The sequence below is a fragment of the Gallinula chloropus genome (genome assembly GCF_964237585.1).
Source record: "Gallinula chloropus genome assembly, chromosome: 3".
Taxonomy (NCBI): Eukaryota; Metazoa; Chordata; class Aves; order Gruiformes; family Rallidae; genus Gallinula; species Gallinula chloropus.
In genome coordinates, this window is record NC_140087.1 from 106,810,290 (window position 1) to 106,835,066 (window position 24,777).

At 40.7% G+C, this 24,777-nt stretch overlaps 1 protein-coding gene across 1 annotated transcript in view; it reads left to right on the forward strand.

Annotated features, from left to right (window-relative positions):
• Positions 1-568: 568 nt before the first annotated feature.
• The window catches only part of TAF1B (TATA-box binding protein associated factor, RNA polymerase I subunit B), a gene marked incomplete at both ends in the record, with an annotated part of 49,636 nt that continues 25,427 nt past the window's right edge, over positions 569-24,777 (forward strand). The window contains 8 exons of the mRNA XM_084262021.1: positions 569-586; positions 1,446-1,544; positions 2,023-2,110; positions 4,023-4,120; positions 4,412-4,507; positions 5,107-5,236; positions 9,870-10,026; positions 16,630-16,729. Coding sequence (XP_084118147.1) covers positions 569-586; positions 1,446-1,544; positions 2,023-2,110; positions 4,023-4,120; positions 4,412-4,507; positions 5,107-5,236; positions 9,870-10,026; positions 16,630-16,729 — 786 coding nt within the window. The remainder of the gene's footprint in view (positions 587-1,445; positions 1,545-2,022; positions 2,111-4,022; positions 4,121-4,411; positions 4,508-5,106; positions 5,237-9,869; positions 10,027-16,629; positions 16,730-24,777) is intronic.

Below are 24,777 nucleotides of genomic sequence, written 5' to 3' on the forward strand. Positions count from 1 at the left end.
TGTGTTCCCTCTGGTCTCTATGACACCGCGGTTAGGAAGCATCGCACGTCCCGCTGAAGCACCCAGTCCTCTCAGGGAGGCCTGAAATGCCCCTTGAGGTGAAGCACCCACGTCCCCTCACTGAGGCACCTGTGTTCACCCAGCAGTGAAGCACTCACACCCCCTCGGCGAAGCACCCCGAGCTCCTTCAGAGGGGATGCAACCACGGTCCCCTCGAGTCCTGCTTTCCCCCTGGGGCCCGCCTAAGCCCCCGGCCACGCAGCTGCCCCCGGCGCTGCCTCAAGCAACGCCGGGGAGCAGAAACCCCTCAGCACCCTCCAGACACACACACACCCCCACAGCTCTCGGATGAGGGGAGACGGGACAGGATCCAGGGGCGCCCGGAGCGGACGGGAGGCGGCGATCTCCCCGCTGGCGACAGGCCTGACAAAGCGAGAAGCGCGCTCAGGGGGCCTGGGCCCGCGGCAGGCCCGGAACGCAAGTGCCGGGGCTGCCGTTTCCAGGCCGGCCTGCAGTGCGGGCGCTCGGCGCGGCTTGCCGGGTTGCGGGTCACGGCGCGGCTGCCGGCATGGACGAGGAGGCTACGGTGCGGGCCGGGCGGCTCCGCGGCGCAGGGAACGGTGGGGGCGGATGGTTTCACTGGGCCGGAGGGAGCTGGCGGAGTGTGCCGGCTGCGGCCGCGTGGGAGGCGCTTCCCCGCCGGGCGTTCAGCGGCTGGGGGCCGGGGGGGTGGGGGGGAGAGGGGTGTTCGGCGGCTCCGGCCGCTCCGGCGGGCGAGCGGAGGCGCCGCTGGGCGCTGGCTGGCCCGGCCTGGCCCTGCCCCGCCCGCCTGGCACGGCCGGGGCCCTGAGCCGAACCCCTCTGCTTGGCGGCCGCGGGCTCAGTGCTTGGCAGCCCGCGGTGGCGGGTGCTTTGTCCTGGCCGGGGGCCGGTGAGGAGCCGCGGGTGTGCCGCCCCCCGGGCCAGAAGGGAGCTGCCAGTCCCCAGCACGCTCGTGTGGGACGCTTCTGAAAAAAACTCCTTTAATCTGTTCTTTTTCCTCTCTTCTCTCCTGGCAGGTCGCCTCACCAGCTTGTGCAGGCTTCTTCCACTCGCGTGTTTCCTCCCGGTTCTTGAAATGTATTTTTTCTTTTCCCTCTCTCTCTCTCTCCTACTCTGCTCCCGTTTTGGGTGGGTGGTTTTCTCCAAGCCATGTGTGGATTACTGTTCCCCTCGTACTGATGTCCACATCCACATGAGCTGATGCTTGCCAGCCAAGATTACTTCCTCACAGTTATCTAGCCTGTGCTGTGATTACTTCTTACCATCCTTCAGCTGATGTAAAGGGCATACACTCCTCTGTGTGAATAGTGTCAGAGGCTGTGCAGTAGCCTAGCAGTAGTGCCGTTGGTTTTACTTGGACACATGTGAAACTCTGTGGTGATGTTTCCTTTTTTTCCTTTCAGAGAGATTTTAATGAACCCTGTGCCCAATGTTCAGAAGTAAACTGGGGTGTCACTGATGGAGGCAGATTTTACTGCAGATCTTGCCACAATGTTACTGAGGTAAAAAGCTAAGCTGTTGGCCTTGGGAAAGGCTTGTTTTGATTGTTTCTTGGTTTTCTGTTAAGAAAATGTTAGGGTGTTTTTTTCTTTTTGGCATTAGGACTTGAAGCCAGTGTTATGGTTCTTTTTCATGCTTTACTTGACACTGTTTAAAACCAACATTCCTTGAAATCACAAAGCGTACAATGAGCTGTCTCAAAATACTGTGTTGTAGCTGTGGTGCCAGCGTGCTATCTGGATGCCTGAGAAGTGTTGCCTGGGTATTGCAGTGCTTTGGTATAGTACCAGGGTAGGCAAACCCTGATGCATGTCACCTGTATGTCCAGCATAGTAGTTCTTTACTTTTGCGTTTTCTGAATGAAAAGCCCAGCATGCTCTCCCTCCCTTTAGTTTAGGAAATTTGAACAAGTTCCTCCATGATGCTTTAAGTTAGCTAGGCCTGGCCTTTTTCTTGCTGAGATATATTTCTGTTTTGCAGAGAACTAGAGAAGTTGTAAACAGTGAGTTTCTCTCTAATTCAAGAGTCCAGACAATTTCCAAAGGTTTACGAAAACAGGAAAAAAAGGGTATGTATGAGTTTCCCTCCATATTTTGCATAAAAGTGTCTGCTCAGCCAGGGTTCACCTAACCTAGTATGTCTTTGACAGTGGCCAAAACCAGGCTGCTAGGAAAGACTGTAAGACCAGGAACAAAAGATGCTGTCATAACCTTCAGCAGTCATCTTTGGTGACTTCCTGTGCAACAGGTGACCTCTGTAAGCCTGGTGATGTTTTGGGGGTTTTTTGCATTGAAGAGATGAATACACTACTGCCACTTGGATTTGTGGAAGCTGGTACTGGCTGAGGATACTGGTGGCATGTATTCAGATGCAGTGATTTCCTTTGTTCCTTCCTTGTGGTGTCTTTCACAAACTAATCAGAAAAGTTATCCTTGTAAGTGAGGTGTGACAGTGGTCCAGCTCTTCGAATGTCAGCTTGTCTTGAATTACAGGGACTTGGCCCTGAAACCTAGACACAAACCTACACAAAAGAGATTTCCTGCAGTTCCAATAACTAAACCAATATTACACCTTTCATCCAGGGTCACCTCTATACTTTTAATTTCATGTTTCAGAAGGGTAGTAATCTTTACATTACGATGATACAGGCCGTAAGGGTGTTATGGTAAGGCTGCTGCTGTGCATGTGTGGTGGCTGGAAAGGTGTTCTACTGTTGTGGCCACTTTCAAAAAGCAGAACTGTGTTACAGTGCTGAGTGGAGCATGGTGTTGTTTTGTCTCCAGTACCTGAGTTATCTTTTGGTGGTGGCAGTGGATTGCTACATTCCTTTGGAAAGAACGATTGTTGGGACGTGAAGGGAGGAATGAAGAGGGGAACAATTTTCACGCCTCTTGCTTGCCTTTATATATATTGGTTCTAAAGTCTGAGCTGTTCTACCACTTCATGCTTTTTATTTCTCCTGTTGGGAAGGTCATTAGCCATCCTCCAGGCTTCTTAAGAAAGAAATCCTGTGATGGAGCAGCTTTGGTGGGCACCTGGCTTCCAGCCAGGGTCAACCCAGCACAGCTCCATACAGTCCCTCCTGTAAGCAGTTACATGTGCTTATGTTACATATGCTATGGCAGCTTAGTTACATATACTATGGCAGCTTATTTTTATGCATTTCTAAGAGTAAACTATATCTGGGGTTAACAGTTAACACCAACATTGTTAAAGGAAAGCAGAAGCATTGGGCAGATAATTTCTAAGATGGTGAGATGTGAGCTCTGACTGGAAGGAAGAGTAATGAAGGACAAATGGGAGGGGAATGAAAAGTATATTGAGAAATGCAGAGAAAATTTCTCAAGACCAAAAGCCTGTAGAAAAGGAGATGTAAGGGCAAAAAGTAAATGTAGCGGTTTGAGGGAATAATGAGTAGATTGGAGAAGGCCTGTGCCTTATGAAATTCCCGTTGTGCTGAGATTTGCTAAAATATTTGAGCAAGTCTCTTTCATTTAAATGTGGTAAGATCTGGTGGGCGAGAACGGTGAGTCAGGCAAAAACAACCAATATTGCCACATTCTTCACCGTTCCTCTTCAGAATGCAGCCCACTTCCCTGTGCCAGGAATGGGAAAGAAGTGATTGTATTTCATTTTTTAATGACAGGTTCTCAGGTATTTTTAAACTGGTCACTTAACAACTCTCTGTTGGATTGCCACACTAGAAATTATAGAGAAGTATATTATTCTTGGGAAATGTGTGGAGAATGGTGCTTGTTCAGTAGCTTTTCTTCTTGACTAAGCCTGTGAATAAATGGAAGTTAATGGAGCATTCAGGGTAGCGGGTCTTGCTCTAGGATATGAAATCATTTAATAGAGAGACATGTCTTTATCCTGATACCAAGTGGAATTAAGTGTGTGTAAGGTTAAAAAACACCCAAACCAAAGCAGTACGAACAAAAAAAACCCATACTGTTTTGTTTTGTTTTTGCTTTACTTAGATGGAGGCTGTGAATGGTATGTTTGTGAAGGGTTTCAGCTTGTGCTCAAGAAACAAGCTGAAGCTTTGGAAGCATTAGGAGTATGTCCACAAATGAAGGTATGAGGATATAAGTGTGAGTTCTGCATGCTGTAAGTGTGTAACAGGGTGTTGTGTAAAAAGATTGTCATTTTTAAAGTGAATTGGATGACTCCCTGTTTAAAAGCATTGAGCATATGAAAACAGTCTGGGTTTCTCTGGTAATTTTAAAACATAGTTTATAAATCACAGTTAATAAAACTAAAGCTGGAACATTTTTCAGATTCCCGAGTTAGAAATTACCCTCAGTTCTCTCAGCAATTTCTGATCTTGTAAACTTTGCTGTAATCACTGTCCATTGGTATTTATCAGGATGAAGTTCTGGGCAAGTTTTGGAGGCATTACCTTCAGAAGAGCAAACAGGCCTATTGCAACAGATCAGATGGGGAAACTGTCCAAGCATTATCAGTAAGTGAAAAGTTCAAATCCCATGAGATGTTGGGCATCCTTTTAAAAAGTAACAACAGAAACCTTCTTTGTTCAAGCTACATATCTAGCTTGTATTAGTGTCACTTCCATATGAAGGATGTCTTCTAAACGAGGTTCCACATGTCTGTTTTGTTCTTTGGGTTTTCTTTCCCATTTTGAGAGGCAAATAATTCTCTGAATATGGACAACTGCTTATTTAAAAATACTGATTTCACTTGGAATAGGTAGTCAGTAGGTAGAGCAGAAATTACAATGTAAAATGCATCAGGAGCTACCATACTTTCCTGAAGTTACTTAACTTCACCGAGCTCTGATCCTATGTATTGCCAACATTCTTGTCATTGTAGCAGATCAAAATGCAATGTGATCACTAGAAATCTTTTATCTTGAGATATCCTTTTAAAATACTTTTTTTTTCCCCCTCAGGGTTTACGTACTGGTGATTCATAGAGAAATAAAAATATGAACAATTCGGGTTTAAACTTAATTTACTGCTGATCTTGCATCTGTCATGCTTTACTGGAGATTGAAACAGTAGCTACCAGTAGATAATAGAATGATTTATGTACGAAACACAGGTGTGTGATAGCAGTACCGATGTGGACAGTGAAGCGGAGAGACCCAGCCTCCTTCACTTCTCTCTCTCAGAAAGCGAGGGGGACCTGCAGACTGATTGCAGCTTTGCCTCGTCAACTAGCAGGGTCTCAGGTAGGAGCAATGAACTGAAATATCTGGAAACCACTTTTGTGTAGTTTTTTTTAATAGAAATAAATATGACATTTATTTATGTATGATGAGTTGGAGGAACTGGTTAGGAAGTTTGCCATCAGAGCACTTTATATTCTACCAGAAATAGAAGAGTTTCCCCCCACCCAGACCCCACCTACAGAGATGAAAGTTGAACAGGACCTGGAAGTGCAATGGGAAATGCAGGAGGAAGTTCTATTTTATAACAAGCTTGCTTTGTACCTCCTGTTTGGAGTGGGGAAAAATTGCTATTTTATCTGCAAAGCTGGATGTTCACAAACGTGTGAGCTTTGAAGAATAAGCACTTGTTTAGCTAATAGCAGAGCTGTCAGTTGTGACTTTGATGTTTAAAACCCATGAGTTTATTTGAGGGGGAAGACCTTTTTTTTCCTCTCATAGATATATTTAGCTTTCTCATTTTTTTCCTTACAGTATTTTTAGTACTTCTGTATCTTTTGTGTCTCTTTCCCTATAACACCCTCTATCACAAATATTCTAGTATTTCATCAGTTTCTTCTTTCTGCCCATAATATCAACTTGAAAATATTTGCAGAACCCTGAACATGTTAATTAAAATGTTATAGCAAAGTAGAGTGTTTGGTGTTTCTGGGCAAGTGTAATGCCAGGCAATGCTTCAGTGTCTGATATTGGAAATCATTTTGAAGATACATTTTAAAGCTTTTGCATGCATATTAAACTTTTGTTGTTTTTTTTTTATTATTTATTTGCCTTTCCCTTTTTCTGTTTCAGTATTTGTTTTCCCTTATAATTTACTATCCTCTTTATGTCTCACTTCTGTTCTTCTATGAATTTCCTGTCTTCCCTCAGAAGAATGCAATCTTGTTCTTTTATGTTTGTCTCTCTATTTTGTCCAGGAATGGTACTAGAATGTGAAACTTGATCTGCAGTAACTGAAAAAAAAATAATTAAAAAACTGAAGGGTGGGGGGAGGTAGGGTGAAGTTGCAAAAAATGGTGGCACAAACTTTTGCCAATACAATGTGAGTACCTTTCATCCTTACATTTTCAGGTAGAGTCACTGTAAGCTGTTTCTTAGCAGGAAAGGTTTCCACTCTTCAAGTAGCCAGTGATGCCTGAAGAGCAGATCTCTTCTTCAGTTGGATAGATCATCTCTTTAGTGCCCAGTGGTTTAGCTTATTTTTTGGGCTGCATCAAGAACAACGTGACCAGCAGGTCGAGGGAGGTGATTCTGCCCCTTTACTCTCCTCTGGTGAGAGCTGTGTCCAGCAGTGCTGTGTCCAGGAAAGACATGGAGCTATTGGAGCGAGTCCAGAGGATGCCACGAAGATGATCAGGGGGCTGGAGCAGACTGTGAGAGTTGGGCTTGTTCAGCCTGGAGAAGAGGAGGCTCCAGGGAAACCTAATTATGACCTTCTAACACTAGTTAGAAGAGAAATTCTAACAGGAAAGTGGGAGAGGGACTGTTCACCAGGGAGTGTAGGGATATGACAAGGGGTAATGGCTTCAAGCTGAAAGAGAGTAGGCTTATATTAGATGTTAAGAATAAATTCTTTACTAGGAGGGTGGTTAGGCCATGGCACGGGTTGCCCAGAGAGGTTGTGAAAGCCCCCTCCCTGGCATTGTTCAAGGCCAGGTTGGATGAGGCTTTGGGCACCCTGGGCTAGTGGAGGGTGTCCCTGCCCATGGCAGGGGATGGGAACTAGATGGGATTTCAGGTCCCTTCCAACCCAAACCAGTCTGTGGTTCTATTCTGTGAGTCTATGTAACACATCTTGGGTGCTACACAAAGATGTATTTTATAAAGAGGAAAGAATTGAGTGAAAAAATCCTAGTGCCAGTGTTCTACTGACTTTTCTTCCCCTTTTTGATGTCCAGAGAAACTCTGTTCTTCCTTGGTATTTGTGCCTTTTGTAATTACTTTTTTTAGAGTTATAGAACAGCTAGAGAGTCTTAAGATAGGCTGTAATGTAACATATTCTTGGTCTGGTGTTTCAGAGATTGAATTCAGCTTTAAGTAGTCATACTGATTTCACTGAAAACATTTGCAGTGGCTAAGGGTTCAGTGACTCTAAAAGTACTTTTTGGTGAAATCAAACACACACAGGAGTTATTTTGTGTATTGAATTTTAAGACAAGTACTACTAGATGCATTGTAGTTGATTATACATTGTTGTGAAGATTCATTCCTTTTTCTGTGCCCCTTTTATTGAGGTGTTTAGCATAGGAAGGGAATGGTTGGACTTGATGATCTTCAAAGGTCTCTTCCAACCTTGTGATTCTGTGATTCTGTGTTATTGCTACAGACTGGAAACCTCAACACCCTTTTTTCCCTAAGAGGCTTGTTCAATGTGCAAGCATTCTTGTTTTGTTACTCTTGTGTAGGGTTAATAGCAGATTCCACTGAGTGTAGGGCTGAGATACTGCTGGAGAAGCCTATTAAACTCTTACATTATTCCATGTGTGTAACTGTGTGTTGTCATGCCTTGCGTAAGCTGGAAGGAATAAAAGGAAATTGTGCACCATCATTAAGACCACAAATATAATGAGGATTATTTTAAATTGAGTCGAATGTGAAATTAATAATGAAGCTTCAGTTGTGAAGCTGCCTTTAAGCACAAGTATTCATGTAAAAGGTGAAATTGCTGCCTAAAAGGATTAAGTGATGTTACTGCAGTGTTTTGTTCTCCGGCACACCTATGTGCGATAGACATGGTAGGATGCTCTCACTACACCTTGTCCTTAGTCTGTGCGAGGTGTATGTGTGAGCCTGTTCTTTTAACCTGTTGCAGCCTCCCTAGAGCTCCTGGCTGCTGCTTTAGGAGCCGGTAGGTGGCATCAAAGACCATTTCTGGCTCAGGAACAGGCTACTTGGCAGTGTCTGTCTCCGTACTGCATGTCAGTGGGCGCTGGACCTCTCTACACACCGACCACCGTCGCCCTAGGAGCTTGGCTGTCAGCTGCCAGCATAAGCGTGGAGCTGCGCTGCCAAGCTCTCTGAAGTTTTAAAGTGTTTCTTTGCAGGCCGCTTGCCGTGGTCCTGCAGCTGCCAACTGGGGAGCTGGGGATCCAGCCCCTGCTCTTCCCATCCAAACAGGGGTACAGTCTGTGGGAAAGCATGCTGAGAAAATCTCTGCAGAATGGATACTACTATTTTGTGCTGGTGTGCTTTAACTACAAAACACTGTAATTTGTCCTGGCTGGGTCTTGGTGTAGGGAAGAAGGGGTTGATTTTTTTCTCTTCCTCCTTCCCTGAACTCACAGGTTTCACTGCCAAAAAGTCATAAATCACTCCCCTAAATTAAATTTCTCATTGCTACTTCTCTTAGTTTTAAGTGATTCATCTCAGTGAGGAAGTAAGGAGCTTTGGTTAGTGTTGGTTGGTGATATTTATCCCCACCTTTGTTACCATTTGCTCTGGTTTTTGTTCTAAAGGCAGTTTCTTTTTCACTGAATGTTGATATGTTGTTTTAAAAGAATACTTATGTTTCGACATGGTTACATACCTTAACCTCAGTAAAATTTCTGCAGTGTAAATTATGTTCCTGTCAAAGCCTCGACTGTGAATTCAAATCTCCCTTGTTTTAATCCCAAATCTGAGGCATAGTTTTAAGCACCAAGAATTTTCTCTTGTTTCCCCACTGTTTGTTCCTTTGTCTCTGGAATGGAAAATAATTAATATTTCCAGCTTATAAGTTGTCGTGGTTTAACCTGACAGGCAGCTACAACAACCACTGAGCCATTTGCTTGCACACTCCCCCCACAGTGGGATGGGGAGAGAATCAAAAGTAAAATGAAGGTAGAACTCCTGGGTTGAGATAAAGGAGGTTCAACAGGGCAGCAAAGGATAATGATAATAATAATAATAAAATAATACACAGGACAAGTGATGCACAGCACAATTGCTCACCACCAAAAGCCAATGCTCAGCTAGTTCCCAAGCTGAGCCACCTCCCAGCCAAACCCCCAGTTATAGACAAAGCATGACATCATAAGGTACGGAATATGCCTTTTGCCAGTTTGGGTCAGCTGTTCTGGCTGTGTCCCCTCCCAGCTTCTTGCCCCCCCCACCTCCAACCTTCTCCTTGGCAGGGCAGTATGAGAAGCTGTAAAGTCCTTGACAACTAAAATACCACTGTGTTACCAACTTTATCCTCATCCTAAGTCCCAAACGCAGCACTATATCTGCTTCTAGAAAGAAAATTAACTAACCCTGCTGAAACCAGGACATAAGTACTGATAGTTAACGTGTTATATAGGAGTTAATGTCCTCCTAGAACTCCAGTTTTAAGTCTAGTTCTCAAGAAAAGGTCTGTTTTGATGGGTACTAGAGTGAGTTTTGTCTCTTCATGTGATCCAGCGTCTTGGTCAAGTGACGTAGCAGTTTATGAAACAGGTTGTCATCTCGTATCACAGTAAATTAATAAATTAGGGTTAAGCTGTTTAGTAGAAAATCACCCAGACTACCAAACTACTCCAGGTAGTGATTTCAAAACGTTACTAGTTGCTGGACAAGGGTCTGTGTATGTTCCTTTATCTTGTTCTCTGTATACCATGGATCGTGTGTATATCATATTAATTACTTTTTTCCTTTTCTGTTTTTATCTTAAACCCAGAAAACACCTCTGTGTTCTCTGGATCGGTGGATGGTAGGTTTTATTTAATGAAGAACCACAAGGAGAAACTGAGGATGACAATGCCAATGACCCTCTCATTTTGTTACATGGCACTGCTGTGGTTGAGAGAACCAATGACGTTATCTGAACTCTTAAGGTATGAATAATATCCAATGAAATATTTGTTGCTTTTAGCAATAATACAGTAATATTTATTTATAAAAATTTACATCTACAGTATTGCCCTCCTACAGATTTGGTCAGAAATAGTGAGAGGTTCTCTCTGTTTAGTTGTCTTTTCTTTGACAATTGTGTTACAATTTGTATTGCTGCTTTCGGAGAATGCTGTCCCCTGTTGCTTGCAGTGAGTCTGAAAAACCTGTAAGGGAAAAGGTTTTGGAAGTAGAGAAGTTTTTATCCTTCTTCAGAATTTCTTAAGATCTGCTGGAGGTGTGTGTGCTCAAACTTTTGCTGCTTTTGCTGTTGTCAGCATGATGGAATTAAATGAGTAAACATTCTCTGGGACTTACATCATTGTCATCGTACAAACCATACCAGCAGCATGATCTGAGTGAATGCAGTGATCTGAGAGGCAACTCAGTAGCTTCACGTAGGGAATGGGGCACAGAAATTATTATAGGAAATCCTTTTTTGCCTGCATATCTTTGTATCTGAGTTCAGAATCAAATAGCTTTTAATATAGTAGAGATAAAATGCTCCAGTAGTAAGGTTTGACATGCTCCAGTAGTAGGGTTTGATGCTAAATGGAGACTGACAAAATGTTGCTGGCAACACAGTTCCCTTGTCCCCTCTTCCAGGCTACCTCCCTTTACTTCCAAGCGTGTCAGTGTCTAAGAGGCATTTAGACAGTGCCCTCAACAACAGGCTTTAACCTTTGGTCAGCCCTGAATTGGTCAAGCAGTTGGACTTAGATGACCATCTTAAGTCCTTTCTAACTGGAATATTCTATTCTACTTAAGGAATAGAAAATAATTCAACTTTTCTTGTTAGCAATAAATATTTTAAATAGGTTTTGAATAGTTTAAATTAAGGAATTCACAGATCTTCCTTGGAAGACCTTTTGTATGTTATAACCCCTTTTTAACAAGTGTTGAAATACCAGGTATTTCTAAAAAATGAGGAAAAAATATTGCTTTGCCAAAATTTAAGGAACAGAAACACTTGAGTAAATGTACATTGGCAATTCAAATTGCAAACTCGGACAAAATAAAGGAAAAACTGATTCAAAATTCAGTTAATGCAATAGATTTCAGTTATTTAATTTTTATTTTCCAAATGTATAACCTGTGAGCTAAAAAGCAGGGCAACGAGTCCATCATCACCAGCCTGGGGTGCATATAACTGGTATAACTGCTGAAAACATGATGAATGAAGTTTACCCCTGGTCTCCCATCACGGCCTCTCTCCCCTGGAGCACCAACTTCCACCTGCTACATTTGAGCTTTGTGCAAGCTTTCTCAGAAGGATGGGTCATGGAGAACTTTTTTTGGAAGTACTTTTTAACAAAGGGGAGGTTTGTGTGTCTTGAAGTATGGTAGTTAATACTAGCTAATTTATTTCTATGCAAAACAGTGTTTAACTGATTTAACTCCAGGGGAAGCCCATTGCCTGCATCGATCAGAATTGCACCAATCATTGTGTATTTGCATAACTGGATATGCTGTTGCATAAAAGATGATTTTAAAAAGTTCAGCAAAATGCTACAGAATTCAGACTAGCACCCTGCAATACACAAGTATTTATTGTGTGGATTAAGAAATAGGAAAACTGAAAAATAGTTTTCAATAACAACATTTACAACTGACTAGTATCTTCCTAAGGAAGTTCTGTAGGAGTCAGAACTACTGTAGCATACTCTGTTTTTGTCAGTGGTTAGGAAATAAATATATCAATCCTGCCTGATAATGTTTGGCAAAAATCCAAGTAGTGAATTACAGTCACTGGGATGGAGCAAATAGTTCACAGTAGAGAATTATTGTTCAGCCCATCCTGTTTAGAGAGAAAAACATAATTAAATATCAATACTTTGATTACTGTATCTTGGAAGCTGTCTCTGCAAAGCATGTGAGGTCATATGAGGCAAATGTGTCCTTGCAAGTTCGTCTCTTAGTGTGATGGTGTGGTTTGAAATCAACCAACAAGAAACCCCCTCAACTGTCAAAGTCAACTGTTAAGAGGAAAGGTAGGTTGTGTGGCTTGCATATTAATGGTGTATTGCATTTGGCACTTTAAAAATCAGGGCTGCAGAAAAGATCCAGGAAAATGATTCAGAACCGGGAGAACATCCTTTGTACTGAGGTTCTTGAGAGATGCTTGTGTTTACTTGAAAGGATTTAGAGGAAACAAAAACAATTTAAAAAGCTGGGAAAATGAGAGAAAAAAATGAGGTAGCAAATGTAGTACAGAAAGGCATAATCAGAAACTAAAAATTGGAAATTGAAATAAGATTATTTGAATGTGACGATGCCATTTACTTTGATACAATTTATGGGTGTAATACTCTTAAAGGTGGGTAAATGATAATGATTCGGTGACTTTGAATGCACTGAAAGTATGGCCTGAATTAAATGCAGACAGTGATGTTGAAAAGAATTGTCATTTGTATTGCAAAGTTTTGCCATGATACGATAGTTATATAAGACGGTAATTACATTATCATGCTTCCCTCCCTACCCTTAAGGTCTTCGCCTTTCACAAGTTTGATGAAGAAGGGAAAATCATTTTAAATCGCATGAACTATCATAAAATACTTGTTTTCTAACTTCTGAATATTTAAATTTAAAAAAATCAGACAATGTTCACATTTTTGCATGCATTAAGATACACAAATCCAAACAGCAACACACCAGAGATGAGAACTATGCAGAGAAAACATTAAGTATTCAGCATTACCTTTTAAATCTCTGTAGGCAAATTGTTTCATCTAAACCCACTGAATTACAGCTGTGCATAAAATTCTACCTGATTTTTTTCCTTCAGTTTAGTTTTCTCCCTACCCTGAAGTCCACTAACTACAGCTCCTCCCCTGTGATACATGCTTAGGCACTATGGTAGGGCAGTCTGCCAGCTTTTAGAAGATTTACAACACCAAAAATACACTCCTCCTTGCTACTTGACACACTTAGCAGAAAAACACCACAATTACCTCCTCTGACAGGGACATTTTAGTTTTAAAATAACATTTTTAACAACCCTCTGCTCACATCTATCCATCACATTAAACCCTTTTCCATTGTGAATAGTCTCACAATGCTCAATGTGTTGTGTATTATTTATCTAAAGAATAAAATTGTTGACTTGTGGAAAAAGTTTCAAGGTGCTAGACTTGGAGATTGTGAGAACTAATGCCTTTCAAATGAGGTTATAGCTGTGCTGGCAAGACTAAACTTGTAATCAGTTTGTGGCGTTACTGTGTGGCTTTAACAGATGCATCGTTTCCTTGTAGCATGCAGAGGACCAAGGGTTTTTTTTTTTCCATGCTTTGACCTTACTAATGTGTGCTGCAGCTGTAATTAAAAGAACATGGGCTGTGTGCTTTATCTGCCAGTCAAGTTTTCAAGCACTTCACTGGTACAATGTAGTCTTGCAAGTGTTTTTGATCATCTGTCTGTTAAATGAAAGGTTTGGAAGAACAGCAGAAGAAACTGTTCTGAAGTGCTGTTCCAAATCTGGGCTTTTGGAGTAAGGGTTAAAAACCTGAATCATCAGCACGTTGTATTCATAACAGGGTATTTAGGCCGTTTCATGTATTTTTAGAATATACAAACACCTCTTAACCTGAGGGAGAAGAGCATTTATTTTGTAATTTCAAGCTAGGAAAGATGCCATTATTCTTTAAACAGTTGCAGTGCTCTGACCTGGTACAGCAGGTTACTGAAGACTTCTGTACTTTTTTAAAAGCTATTTAGGTGGACATCACTTGTCTCTTGCAGTTCCAGCACCAGTTGAAATTCATCAGAGTTTTTGTTTCTCTGCTGCTGCATAAACATTCCTGCCCTTTCTCTTGCCCTAGGTACTAGCATCCATCCAGGTTGTGGTGTAGTAGTTGAAAAAATATATATATCTGCAGAAAAGTAATTTTGTAAAACAAATTTTCACTGGACATTTTATCACAAGCGGATTGTTTCACCACAGTCACTGTCCACCACCTGCCGTCAGCTGAGGCTGGAAATCTGTCTGGTTGAAATCAAACCCTGGAAAACAAAAGACTGCTTTTCAACCTAATCCTCTGTCTGAGAAGTCACACAAGTGCTTTTGTCAGCAGGGAGGAGTGTGTGGCAGAGGACTGAAGGGAGGGTGGGATTCCGCGTTTGGCGGCAGCAAGCTGTCCCGGTGGTTTGGCTGCAATCACCACTACACCACACCCCGAGGAAGGTCTCCATTGTTTGTCTTCTTCCAGCTGTTGCTGTGCTGGCTCAGGAGGTTCTTGCTGCTGATGTCTTGGTACCAGCTCTTCAGATCTGACAGCTAATGGTGTGATTGCTCCTTAACACATGTCATCCAAAGCTTATCTTCAGCTGAGCCAGTAGTGGGTCACTGTTGCTGAAAGAGGAAGATCTTGCTTCTCTGTCTTCTCTCCTCCTGCCTGTGGGATGCATCCCCATCTTTCTTCTGACTCTTGTGCTTGTTGGAGCCATCCATGAACCTCCTCAGTTCATTAGATGATGGGAAACAAGCTTTTCTTTCTTGAAAAGGGTAATGAGCAATCTTTTGCTGCTATTGGAGTTCCATATGTGGAAGAGGAGGATGAGCAGCAGGAGCATACACCTAGAGCAGGAGCATGGAAGTACAACTTTAGGTTGAATTTTTAGGTTGACTCGATTAATTTTGTGAAACCATCCCTCAGGTTTAAGTTCTTCAATTCAGTGCAGCTGACCTTGACTCAAATTTGCTACAGAGCAGCCGTGCAAGCTGCTCAGCAGATCAGGCTGGTGCTGAGTTTGGGCGGTAACCTCACTGACTATATGTGGCAGCACATATCTCCACTCAGGGTGGGGAATTGTTCTTTCCAGTGGTTGAGGCAGCTACTGAAATTTTGTTAGTAAAATGGACATCACAGGATTTGATTATAAAGGATTATGTAGTGAGTTTTACCTTTTAATTTAAGAAGCTGACGTGTGGAGCTTCAGAACAGAAAGTATCGGGCAATGTGATTTTTCAGATTGCTGGTATTTTTCAGAAATCATTACAAGGGGTTAATTCTAACAGAGTTTTGATTATTTTTTTTTCATTTTAATCCTGTCTTTAATTAATTTTTTAATTAAACTGAAAATTCGGTTAAGAATGTTTTAAATTAGAATGTAACTGTAAACTTCACAGGAACTGCCCTTTAATTAGGATTTTATTCAACAGATAGACACTACGTAGCGTGCAACAACTGATGGTTAGGGCACTGGACTAGGAAAGGGAAGGTGAGCTTGTGAATTGCCACAAGCTCAGGATGGAGCTGAGTCCTCCTCAACAGGGGCTGCTCTGTCTGTGAAGATGTTTGGTGTTATTTTTGGTTTTTTTTTTTTTTTTTTCTCCAGATGCACTTTAAATGAAAGTGGCAGAATGCTTGTGCTTTATGAGGAACTCAGGTGTTTCAGTTGGTGGGATGGGATCCAGCTACGATTGCAGTGTTTAGGTACTGCCCTGTGCTAGGAGCAGATGCAGAGCTCAGCCCTACAGCTACTGTACAAGCACAGGAGGGACTTGAGAGCTCATAGACTGAGAAGTTTGTAATCTGTGTAGCAAGACCAGAGAGATACAGAGCAGATAACACAGCTGGCAGGAGAGGAAATGTTTTTAAAATCTCTAATATTATTTAAAGACCAGGGTCTTCTCTGCTTGAAATGTTAATTTATTCCAGTTTAAGGTACTCTCTTAAAAAACAGAATGGTTTTGCAGGAGACAGGAAGGCAGTTCTAGCTTAGTCCTGTGGGGACCCACTGACACGCTTTGTTCTGGAATGAGAGTAATGCCTGTTGCCTTGGGAGGATCCGTGCTTGTTCAGTGCTTGCTTTGCCTGGTGTGAATGTCAGGAAGAGCAGGGGTTTGCTCTGGTGGTGACTTTTAATCAGTACCTAGTTAAGTCCCGTCTCATGTATATGAAGAAGTAAAGGAAAATCCTAAACAAGACTGTCAACCACTTAGCAATGTAGATTTTTAACAAAAATACATTATTTGAGGGCAAATACACTTTATTAGTATGCAAAGTTTTATTAGTATGCAAAATCATTTCTATTCATACCAAAACAATACTTTTTTCTTAAGAAATCAGAATACAGATGTAGTTAATGGGATTTTGGTTCTATGTGTCTGCTCCTCATTCTGTGACTTTTCCCCCTACCCCATTACCTGTCTCAAACTCTTCCAGCAGAAAGTGTGTTTTTCAAAAGTAAAATTTACTTAAAGCTTTAGAATAAAGAAAATAAAAATCCATACTATTTAAAGGAGTCCTTAAGCAGTTTCAGAAATGAAACTGAAGAATGTGAAGAACAAACTCTGTATAAGCATGTCAGTTGTAAGCTTATTGCCATGACATTATCTTATGTCATTCATACCTGGACTGTTAAATGATTGAACTGGGTTTTTGTCCTGTGGAGCATTTAAGGTATGTAACTTCACATAGAATTGCTTAGGAGCATAATACTGATGTTATTTTAAATCAGAAGTTGACTTGTGTATTAATTTTAGAATAAATATGCACATTTGTCATGTGAAATACTATTTTAATTTGGTCTTTTTCTTAATGCAGGTTTGTTGTTGAAGGTCATATTCCATATTTGAATGTTTTTCAGCATTTTCCAGAGAAGATGAGATTATGTGGACTTGATCTTAAGATCTTTTCTGTAGAGGTAATATTTTTTCTTAAAGGAAAAGATGAAAAATAACCTACTAAAAACTAGTTATCTTTTAGTATTTTAACTTTTTTGCTAGACTACTGATAAATTGATTAAATCTACTCTTGCCTTGTAGAGTTCATGTTTCGGATTATTGGAGCCTGTGCAGAAACCAGTATGCTCTGTGTCTCTTGAGTGCTTTAATTTTTAGCCAGTCTTATTAAACTGATTACCTAGGTTAAAATGAAATCAATAAGTACTTGTGGAGGAACAGGTATTCACAACTGTTCTTGGAACAAATAGGATTTGGCTTCATGTCTAAGGGCAATATATTATCCTGTTTGGTGCTTATTTAAAATATCTTTTGCTTTTTAAAAAAATTCCATATTCTTTTCATAAAATGGGATTTAGATGGTATCTCTTGTTCTGTTTCTTGCTGTACTTGTTGAAATACATCCAACCTAAAATCTGCATAAGGAGTTACCGCCCTTTTAGAAGCTCAGTAGTGATGGGCAGTCTTGAAATCCACATTTCCCCTGTTTAAGGTTATTGTGTATTGTAGTAATTGTTGCCCATTGGTGTTTGTGTTGCCTGAAAGAATTTTTGAAGTGTGCATGGATTTTTTGAAGCGTGTGTATAAAATCTTAGCCTTTAGGAGCAAAAACTGGCAATTCTACTATCATGGAAAGCGAGGTTCTGGACTGCCAAAAGGTGTTTGTAGCCCAGGCCCTCAGCGATGATGTTGTGAGTAATGTTACCAGGCTCCAAAATGCATCTTATATTCAGCAGGTCATGAGTTGTTCAGAAGCTAATCTGTAGCTTTTTTTTTAAAAAAAAAAAAAATATATATATATATATACACGCACACTATTGCTATGCTGTCTGGATAAATATTAATGATCTCAGCTTTTAAAACTCAGGGGATAAATTGAATATAAAATTTCTTGATTTCCTTTTCTTAGATCTTTCCTTAAATGGTAAAAATACATTAAATTGAACAGTGAGTGTGAACTGTTGCATTTTTTTAAGCTCTGAATTCTCAGTCTCTGTCATTCTTGGCCTCCATCCTTTGGAGTTGTTTTTGTCTCTCAAAAATGGTTGCATAGAACTTTGTATTCTGGCCTGACTAAATAAAATATCCCCTCCCCTTATCCTACCAATCTCACAGATAAAATTTTTGTATGAATTGCAGCTGTAAAACTTGTGCTGTGTGTGGGAGATCTGGTTTGCAAAGGGGAGATGGCAGTTGCCCTTGGAGGATCCTACTGCTTTCTTTTGGGACAGAGACAGAGCTGTTTCTGGCATGCAGGATGTTCTGGTGTCAATCCTGAAGATAATTTGATCCATCCCTATTAGTTTGCTTTCTTCCAGAGCTGTCAGTTTGGATTATTCTCTGCTGTCCCTCCTGAAGCACAATTCCACCACAGATTGTAACATGTCCTGATGTGGGAGTGGGACTTCACAACTTGAGAGCCACAAGTTGGCCAACTTAATATTGCTCCACCTTTATATGAAAGAGGAAGTCTAACCACTTCACCCTCTGTCTTAAACACTGAAATACTGTATATACACTTTACTTTTTATCACAAACCAGGGGAAAAAACCCAAACCTGATATTTTTGTCTTAATATTACCTATGATGAGTCTGGATCTAGTGTGGTCGGCTATTCAGCTTGCAGGAACTTGCTGATCTAAAAGCTGAATTGGTGTAAGTTTTGACTTCTGTCTTGCTGGTCTATGACACTGACACCTGCACCCCTCACTTCTGAAGTGTAAGTTGAGGTACATACTAATCAGGTCACCTCTTAAACTTGTTTTCATGGAGATATATAGCTAAAGTTCTGTAAGCAAACTGTCTAATTTGGTTTCCAGACACTCCAATATTACTATGGCTTGTTCTTTCTAGGAATATCTGTCCCTACTTTGTTCCTTTAGTAATGCAGCCGCAGGTTTATTTAGTTCTAACATTTTTTACTACATCATACTGTCGTTTTTGACATATGCCTTACTAGCTTTTTCCTGCATCTTATGTTTCAGAACTGATCTTGCTGCTCATTGCAGCACTGATATTACCAATAGTTTACTGTATCTAGTTTTGACATCTGAGTTTTGAGAAATTCAGGGGATGAGGTTATTGTCCTGGAGCAGGAAGTCAGATTGTATAAAGCACCATCTGGAAAATGCAGCCTGCATTCTTTTCTCCTTGGTGTTCTGTATATAATATTCTGTGGACAATTATCTTCAAAACCTTTATGGGATTATGACTGCTAATAACCAGGCAGGTAAGATGTTCTAAGGCCATTATTTGTTGTGTTTCAAGTCTGGTGAATACAAGCTGCAAACATGTTCAGAAATCTTGATAAGTGGCAGGTCTATTCAGTATGTGTTCTTTTCACAGTGAGCGGCCTTTTAGTGCATTTCATTGTGTCCCATGCTCATTCCCTGCTGCCCAAATTTGAATCAAGTCATGTCATAGTAGCTTGAAGGATTTGAAGCCATGCTAAATACCATTTTATCAGTAAAGTAGAGATGAATTCTAACTCGATAAGGCTTATAGTATATAAAAACGTTCTCAGTGGCTTAAAGTTTGTTTTTTTCAGTAACAACTTCCCGATACCAAAAATATGCTGAAGTTGTACAAGGTTGAATTTTTTATTGCTTTAAAAAAATAAATGCAACCATTATTCCAAGGTGAGTCATACCTACTGTCTTTCTATGTGGTAACATGTGCATGTGTACATGCACAAGGCTGTGCCTCGTCATTTAGTAGTAGTATTTCATAGGCAAGGAACGTGATGAGTCTCAGGCTTCCCAGCTGATGAACTCCTGTGCTGTGCCATACAGGGAAGGAGTCCCTATCACTGGCAGTTCTTCCGTGTCCTGGGTACAGCTTAGCGGCCTCTGTCCTACACGGAGAGGCTGAGAGAGCTGGGACCGCTCTGGCAGAGGAGAGAAGGCTGGGGGGATCTCAGTAACGTGTGTTAACACCTGACAGGAAGGAGTAGGAATGGGGTCAGGCCTTCTTGGTGGAGGGACACAACAGGCACAAACTGAAATACAGGAAGTTTAAACATACAACTTTTAACTGTTAACATGATCCAACGCTGGGGCAGGCTGCCCTGGACTGTTGCTGAGTCCACATCTTTGAAGATGCACAAAACCTGACTGGACACAATCCGGAGCCACTTGCTGTTGTTGACCCTGCTTTGAGCAGAGGCGTTGGACTCCAGAGGTCCCTTCCAACCTCAAGTATGCAATGATTCCAGTGGTATAGTATGCCTTGTATTCTATTTCACATTTCCAGTGTAGGTGTGGAGATCAGCCCTTCCTATTTCAGCAATGGAACAGCTAATAAGAAGGGCATCATTTTTCATTCTGCCAAAATAGAACGTTATTCAAAATATTTGCCACAAAATTTTATCATAACTGGACACCTCTGTCCAGAAATCTGGGAGCTCTGGGTGTAATTGCTCATAAATAAAGAGAAAAGGAAACTCCACCTCTCTATATCATCTTTATTACGATGTATAACTGTTAGAAACGTCACAGGTCCTAGCTGGAGAGAAGTACTACCTCACAAGTATTTCATGAAGGATATAAGTACTTTATAAAAAATTGTGTTGTGTAAAAGGAGTTTTATTTTTCCATTGCTCTAAGTCTCTTTTCTAAGTCTTCACTTCATTAGTCATCCTATTTATCCCTTCCTCTACTAAAATGATCTGTAGGTTAGAAGTTAGCCTGTGGTTTTACCTGGATGCACAACCTGAGGTTTCACAGGGCAGATGACAGCAGATGGTCCTGCTTAGCTTTTAGCTCAGAAGTTGTAAGTTGCCACCCAGTACTACAGTAGAAAAGCAAATTTTCATCTTGACTGCAAAATTTCATTTTTCTACAACAAGTATTCTTATTCCATTTGATCAAAACTTTTTTATGCATCAAGAAAGAATTTGATACTTCAGTTTTGGGATTTATGCTATGGAGGAGATCAAACTGCAAACAGCAAGAAAACAAAGAACTTGTTTAACTACAGTAAATCCGCTGATCTTGATGCCTGTGCCAGTAGCAAATGCTTCTTTGCTGAGCACAGTTATCTTTTCTCTTTTAGGTGGAAGTCATCTTTATTTCCTTTTTAATGCACAGGGTATCTATTTCTTTAGAAGCCTGGTAGCATAGGAGTTAAATTTATAAATTAGCAATATTATATATAAAGTTCTGTGGCTAATTTGCTTTCAGCCTGTTTTATTTTTATTGGTAGTTATCTGTCCTGCAGTGGAGGTGCACACAGGGAAACATCCTTAAGATACATGTCCTCTATTTTGTTTTGGGGAATTTATCTGTATCCTTGTACAGGATTGATTAAAGTATCCCTTTACTTTTGAGCTACCAACAACTTGTCCTTGCCATAGATCTAGTTTTCTTTACATTTTTGTCTCAGGACTGTACTCCTGGTTATTTTTTATGTAATTATTTTGTTTGTGCTTTAGTTATTCTGCTTTGCTGGCTCAAGACTAACTTTCATTACTTTCTATAAAATGAATTACTTTTTGGTGTATTTTACTCTTTAAGCATTGTGGATTTTTTTTTTTAATGTCCAAAAATATTTTTTTTTGTTTTGATTCTCACATTCTTCACACACACACACGCAAAGTTAAATGTAGCTGTATGTATAGGTAAGCAGGTCACTCCCATGGCTGTTGGGCAACTTGATTTACTAAAGTATTGAAGATAACAAACACGTCACTTTGGGGTATGTGCTGCATGGAACAGGATAGGTGTAGTCTCATAAATATCTTTCAGATCCTGTTGTTCTCAGGAGCTTTGGGAATGGATGTCTTTTTAGATGCACAAGAATGCAGACTTGGCAAGGAGCCCTGAGTGTAACCTCAGAGTTGTTCCCTTCTCTCAATCTCTCCTGCAACTTTAAAATTAAACTCCTTTCTTTCTAGAGTTGTTAAGAATATTGGTTTTTTTCTTCTTATTTATTTCCATCAGTGTTGAGGAGACTATGAGAAAGTTGAGCTTGGTGAGTGTTAGATGAGATCTGTTCAGAAATTGTCCACCAACCTGCCCGTGAATACAAAAGGAATGGGTATTTATCAAATTATCCTTGCTGCAGCTTCTGCCCTGGAGTGGGGTCATGGAATAGCATCTCTATATGACCCTTTCTCTTTCTTCTTCATTTTTATTTTTTTAACCTTAGATGAAAGTAGGTGCATAATTCTAAGTCTGTCTGAAACATTCTGTCTTCTGAGAAGGCTGCTGAGTACTGCAGTGGAGACAGAGTGGGGTTGATATACCTGCTGTCTAGGAACCTGTATCTTAAAAACACTTCCTTTTTTTGGTTATCATTTAATGGCATTCCTGGGGTTTATTTTTGTTTGCTTGTTGGGGTTTTTTTAAATATAATCCACTAATTATTGCTGCCTATAACAATGAGCGTACTTATTTAGACAGCTTTGACCTTGCAATGTGAGAAACTGAATATCCAGGTTAGATTTTGGTTGTCTTGGTATATATTTTTTTTTCCCTTTTACACCTCCCACCTCCAACTTAGCCATATTAACAGAAGCATTGTTTAGTTTGAATTCTCCACATAATTCACCCATTTCCATCTTGATCCCTGAGTAATTCCTTGCGTTGCTCTTCAGGTTTTTCCATGATACAGAATTGCCTTCTAAACTTCCAGCTGAGAAGATGGAAGATGTTAACATCCTCCTTACCTTTGCCTACACTAAACTAAACTCTTGAATGTATCCTGATAAAGTGATAGCAACATGTTGTGCTTGGCAGAAATCAGTGCTGTGGACAAGAGGAAAATAATCATGACGCTCAAAAGCACATCTCAGTTTTTTCTCCCCTCACTTCCGCCTAACTGAAAGGTCTCTTGTTTCTTTCTTCTCCCTGATCTCTTTTTTCTTTCAGGTTTACCTTTTTACATAAAAATGTTGCCTGTTTTTGCCTGTGTTACATTAGGCCAGTAACTCTGGGCAGTTGAATAACAATTTTAGTTCATGCTCTGTAATGAACTGAGGTTGGCTTTCATGGAAAGAGGAAGAGTTTAAAAAGAAGTATTTGCTGCCCCAAGTGAAGGTCTAATTCATTCAGGGTCTCCCTATTTATTAAAGTAACCATTTGAAGCCAGAACCATAATGTATTTACAGACTGCAAAACTTGCTCTTTTGGGAATGTGCCGCTTCAGTGTGGAGAGTTTATTCTGTGTGATGCTTTGGGTTTATTTTGAGTTGGAGGGGTGTATACCTCGCATGCATGTGTGCACAGACAGACCCTCCCTGGCTTGGATTATTGAATTCCTTTGCTCTTTTATTTGGGAATTGCTTTAATCATGGAGGTATGATAATTTTGCTCTACACTGTCTAGAAACTTTCTGATTCTTTGGTTTCTTCTCTTACAGTATCCTATAGCTTGTATTTTCTTTTGTTCTCCTCTTCTGCTTCTTTCTAGACTAGGTTGTTGGGGTTTTTTTAATGTTGCTTGATTTTATTCTTGGCACTTTGGATCCGTACTGCTCTGCCACTAATCCTTCTGCACCCATCTTTCCGTGTCAGCTTCAAACAAATCTCGCTTCAGTTAAGGGTTGGAGAGATTTGATTTCTGACATGAATTTGCCGAGATTTTCCTCTGCTATCAGGGATGCTTCTGTTCTACTCCTTTGTTCTGCACGCTTTGATTTCCAGCAGAACAGCTCTTGAGCCTTGAGTATAATTATGAGTTACAGTCTTCCAGTGAGATTTTATGACTTAAGGTTTGTGGGGTTTTTTGGTTCCCCTTTAGATACCTATAAAGAAAGAAGAATGTTTTTCAGAGCAGCAAAACCCGTAGATTGTGCTGTCTGCCTTGTGGGAGCTGGAGATTCAGTCGTCTCTCTCCTCTCCTGACCTCGTGAAGATTGCTTGACTGACAGGATATTTTTAGCTTCCATTTTTCCCACTGCCATTGTATTATTTTGTTCAGGATCTGTGCCAAGCTAATCATTCTAGAGTTCCTGAATCTCCCTTTTTGCATTTTTTTAAATACTGCATATTAATTTGGAGAGTCCTTTGATGTTTAGAATTTCCTAAGATTATTTAAAAAACAACATTTGTGTTTCAGAGAGCTCCTCAGTTATTTCCTTGAAGCTTCTTGTGTGTAAATTTTCTGGGCCTCTCCTTTGTCAAATACGAAGTTCTATCAGATCCTGGTTTGCTTCTTTGCAGACATAATTCTTCTCTTCCTGACGTGTTGTTTAATGGGATGGATTCCTTTTCTTTTTCCAGTTACAGAACAATCTTATTTTTTCTTAATATTTGTTTCATGGTTTACCCAATTACCTGTGGCCTTGAAATTCAAGGGTTTGGGTTGTTTGGATTTTTCTTGTTTGTTTGTTTTTTAGCTTCCCTGCTGTTTATGGCTTAGTCACTTTTATGTCTTGTCTCATTGCAGATTATCTGTAGACCTCTTGCCTTTTTTTAACCAGATCATCCCTAAGCACCATGGAATCCTATCTCCCCTCTGCTTCAAAAGGGGGATATTTTATTTGTGGTTTTCCCTTTATCCCATTATCCCACAATAAAAAGAGGGAAATGACAGACTTGTCTGGGAGTGTAGTGACCTACCAGGACTGTATTTGGAGAGGTCTAAGGCATGTGCTTCCTTATCTAGGAGCTACATTTTGTATAGTTTCCTGTTTGAGGACAAGATTTAATCCTAGGTTTGTGTCCTTGTGCAGTATTACCCAGTGTGGGGCTTGTCTCCCGCATTCAAAGAGATGCTGTACTGTTAGTCATTTATGTTACAGCTTGCTTAAATGTTGCGGAGTTTGACTATGACAGGAAGGTTGAAGATACCAAACCTCAGATTTAGCCCCTCTTTCTGATTCTCTTCATTACAGGCAACATTAGACTTGGAATACAGTTACTCATAGTTGCGCTGTGTAAACATTTTGTCCCTTGTGACCATCTAACAACTCAGTTGCTCGATAAAAACTGTTTTGAATTGAGTGGGGACGTGCCACAAAAATGTATTTGAATCAATTCAGCATTGTTCAAGCATAGTAAAAGCCATTT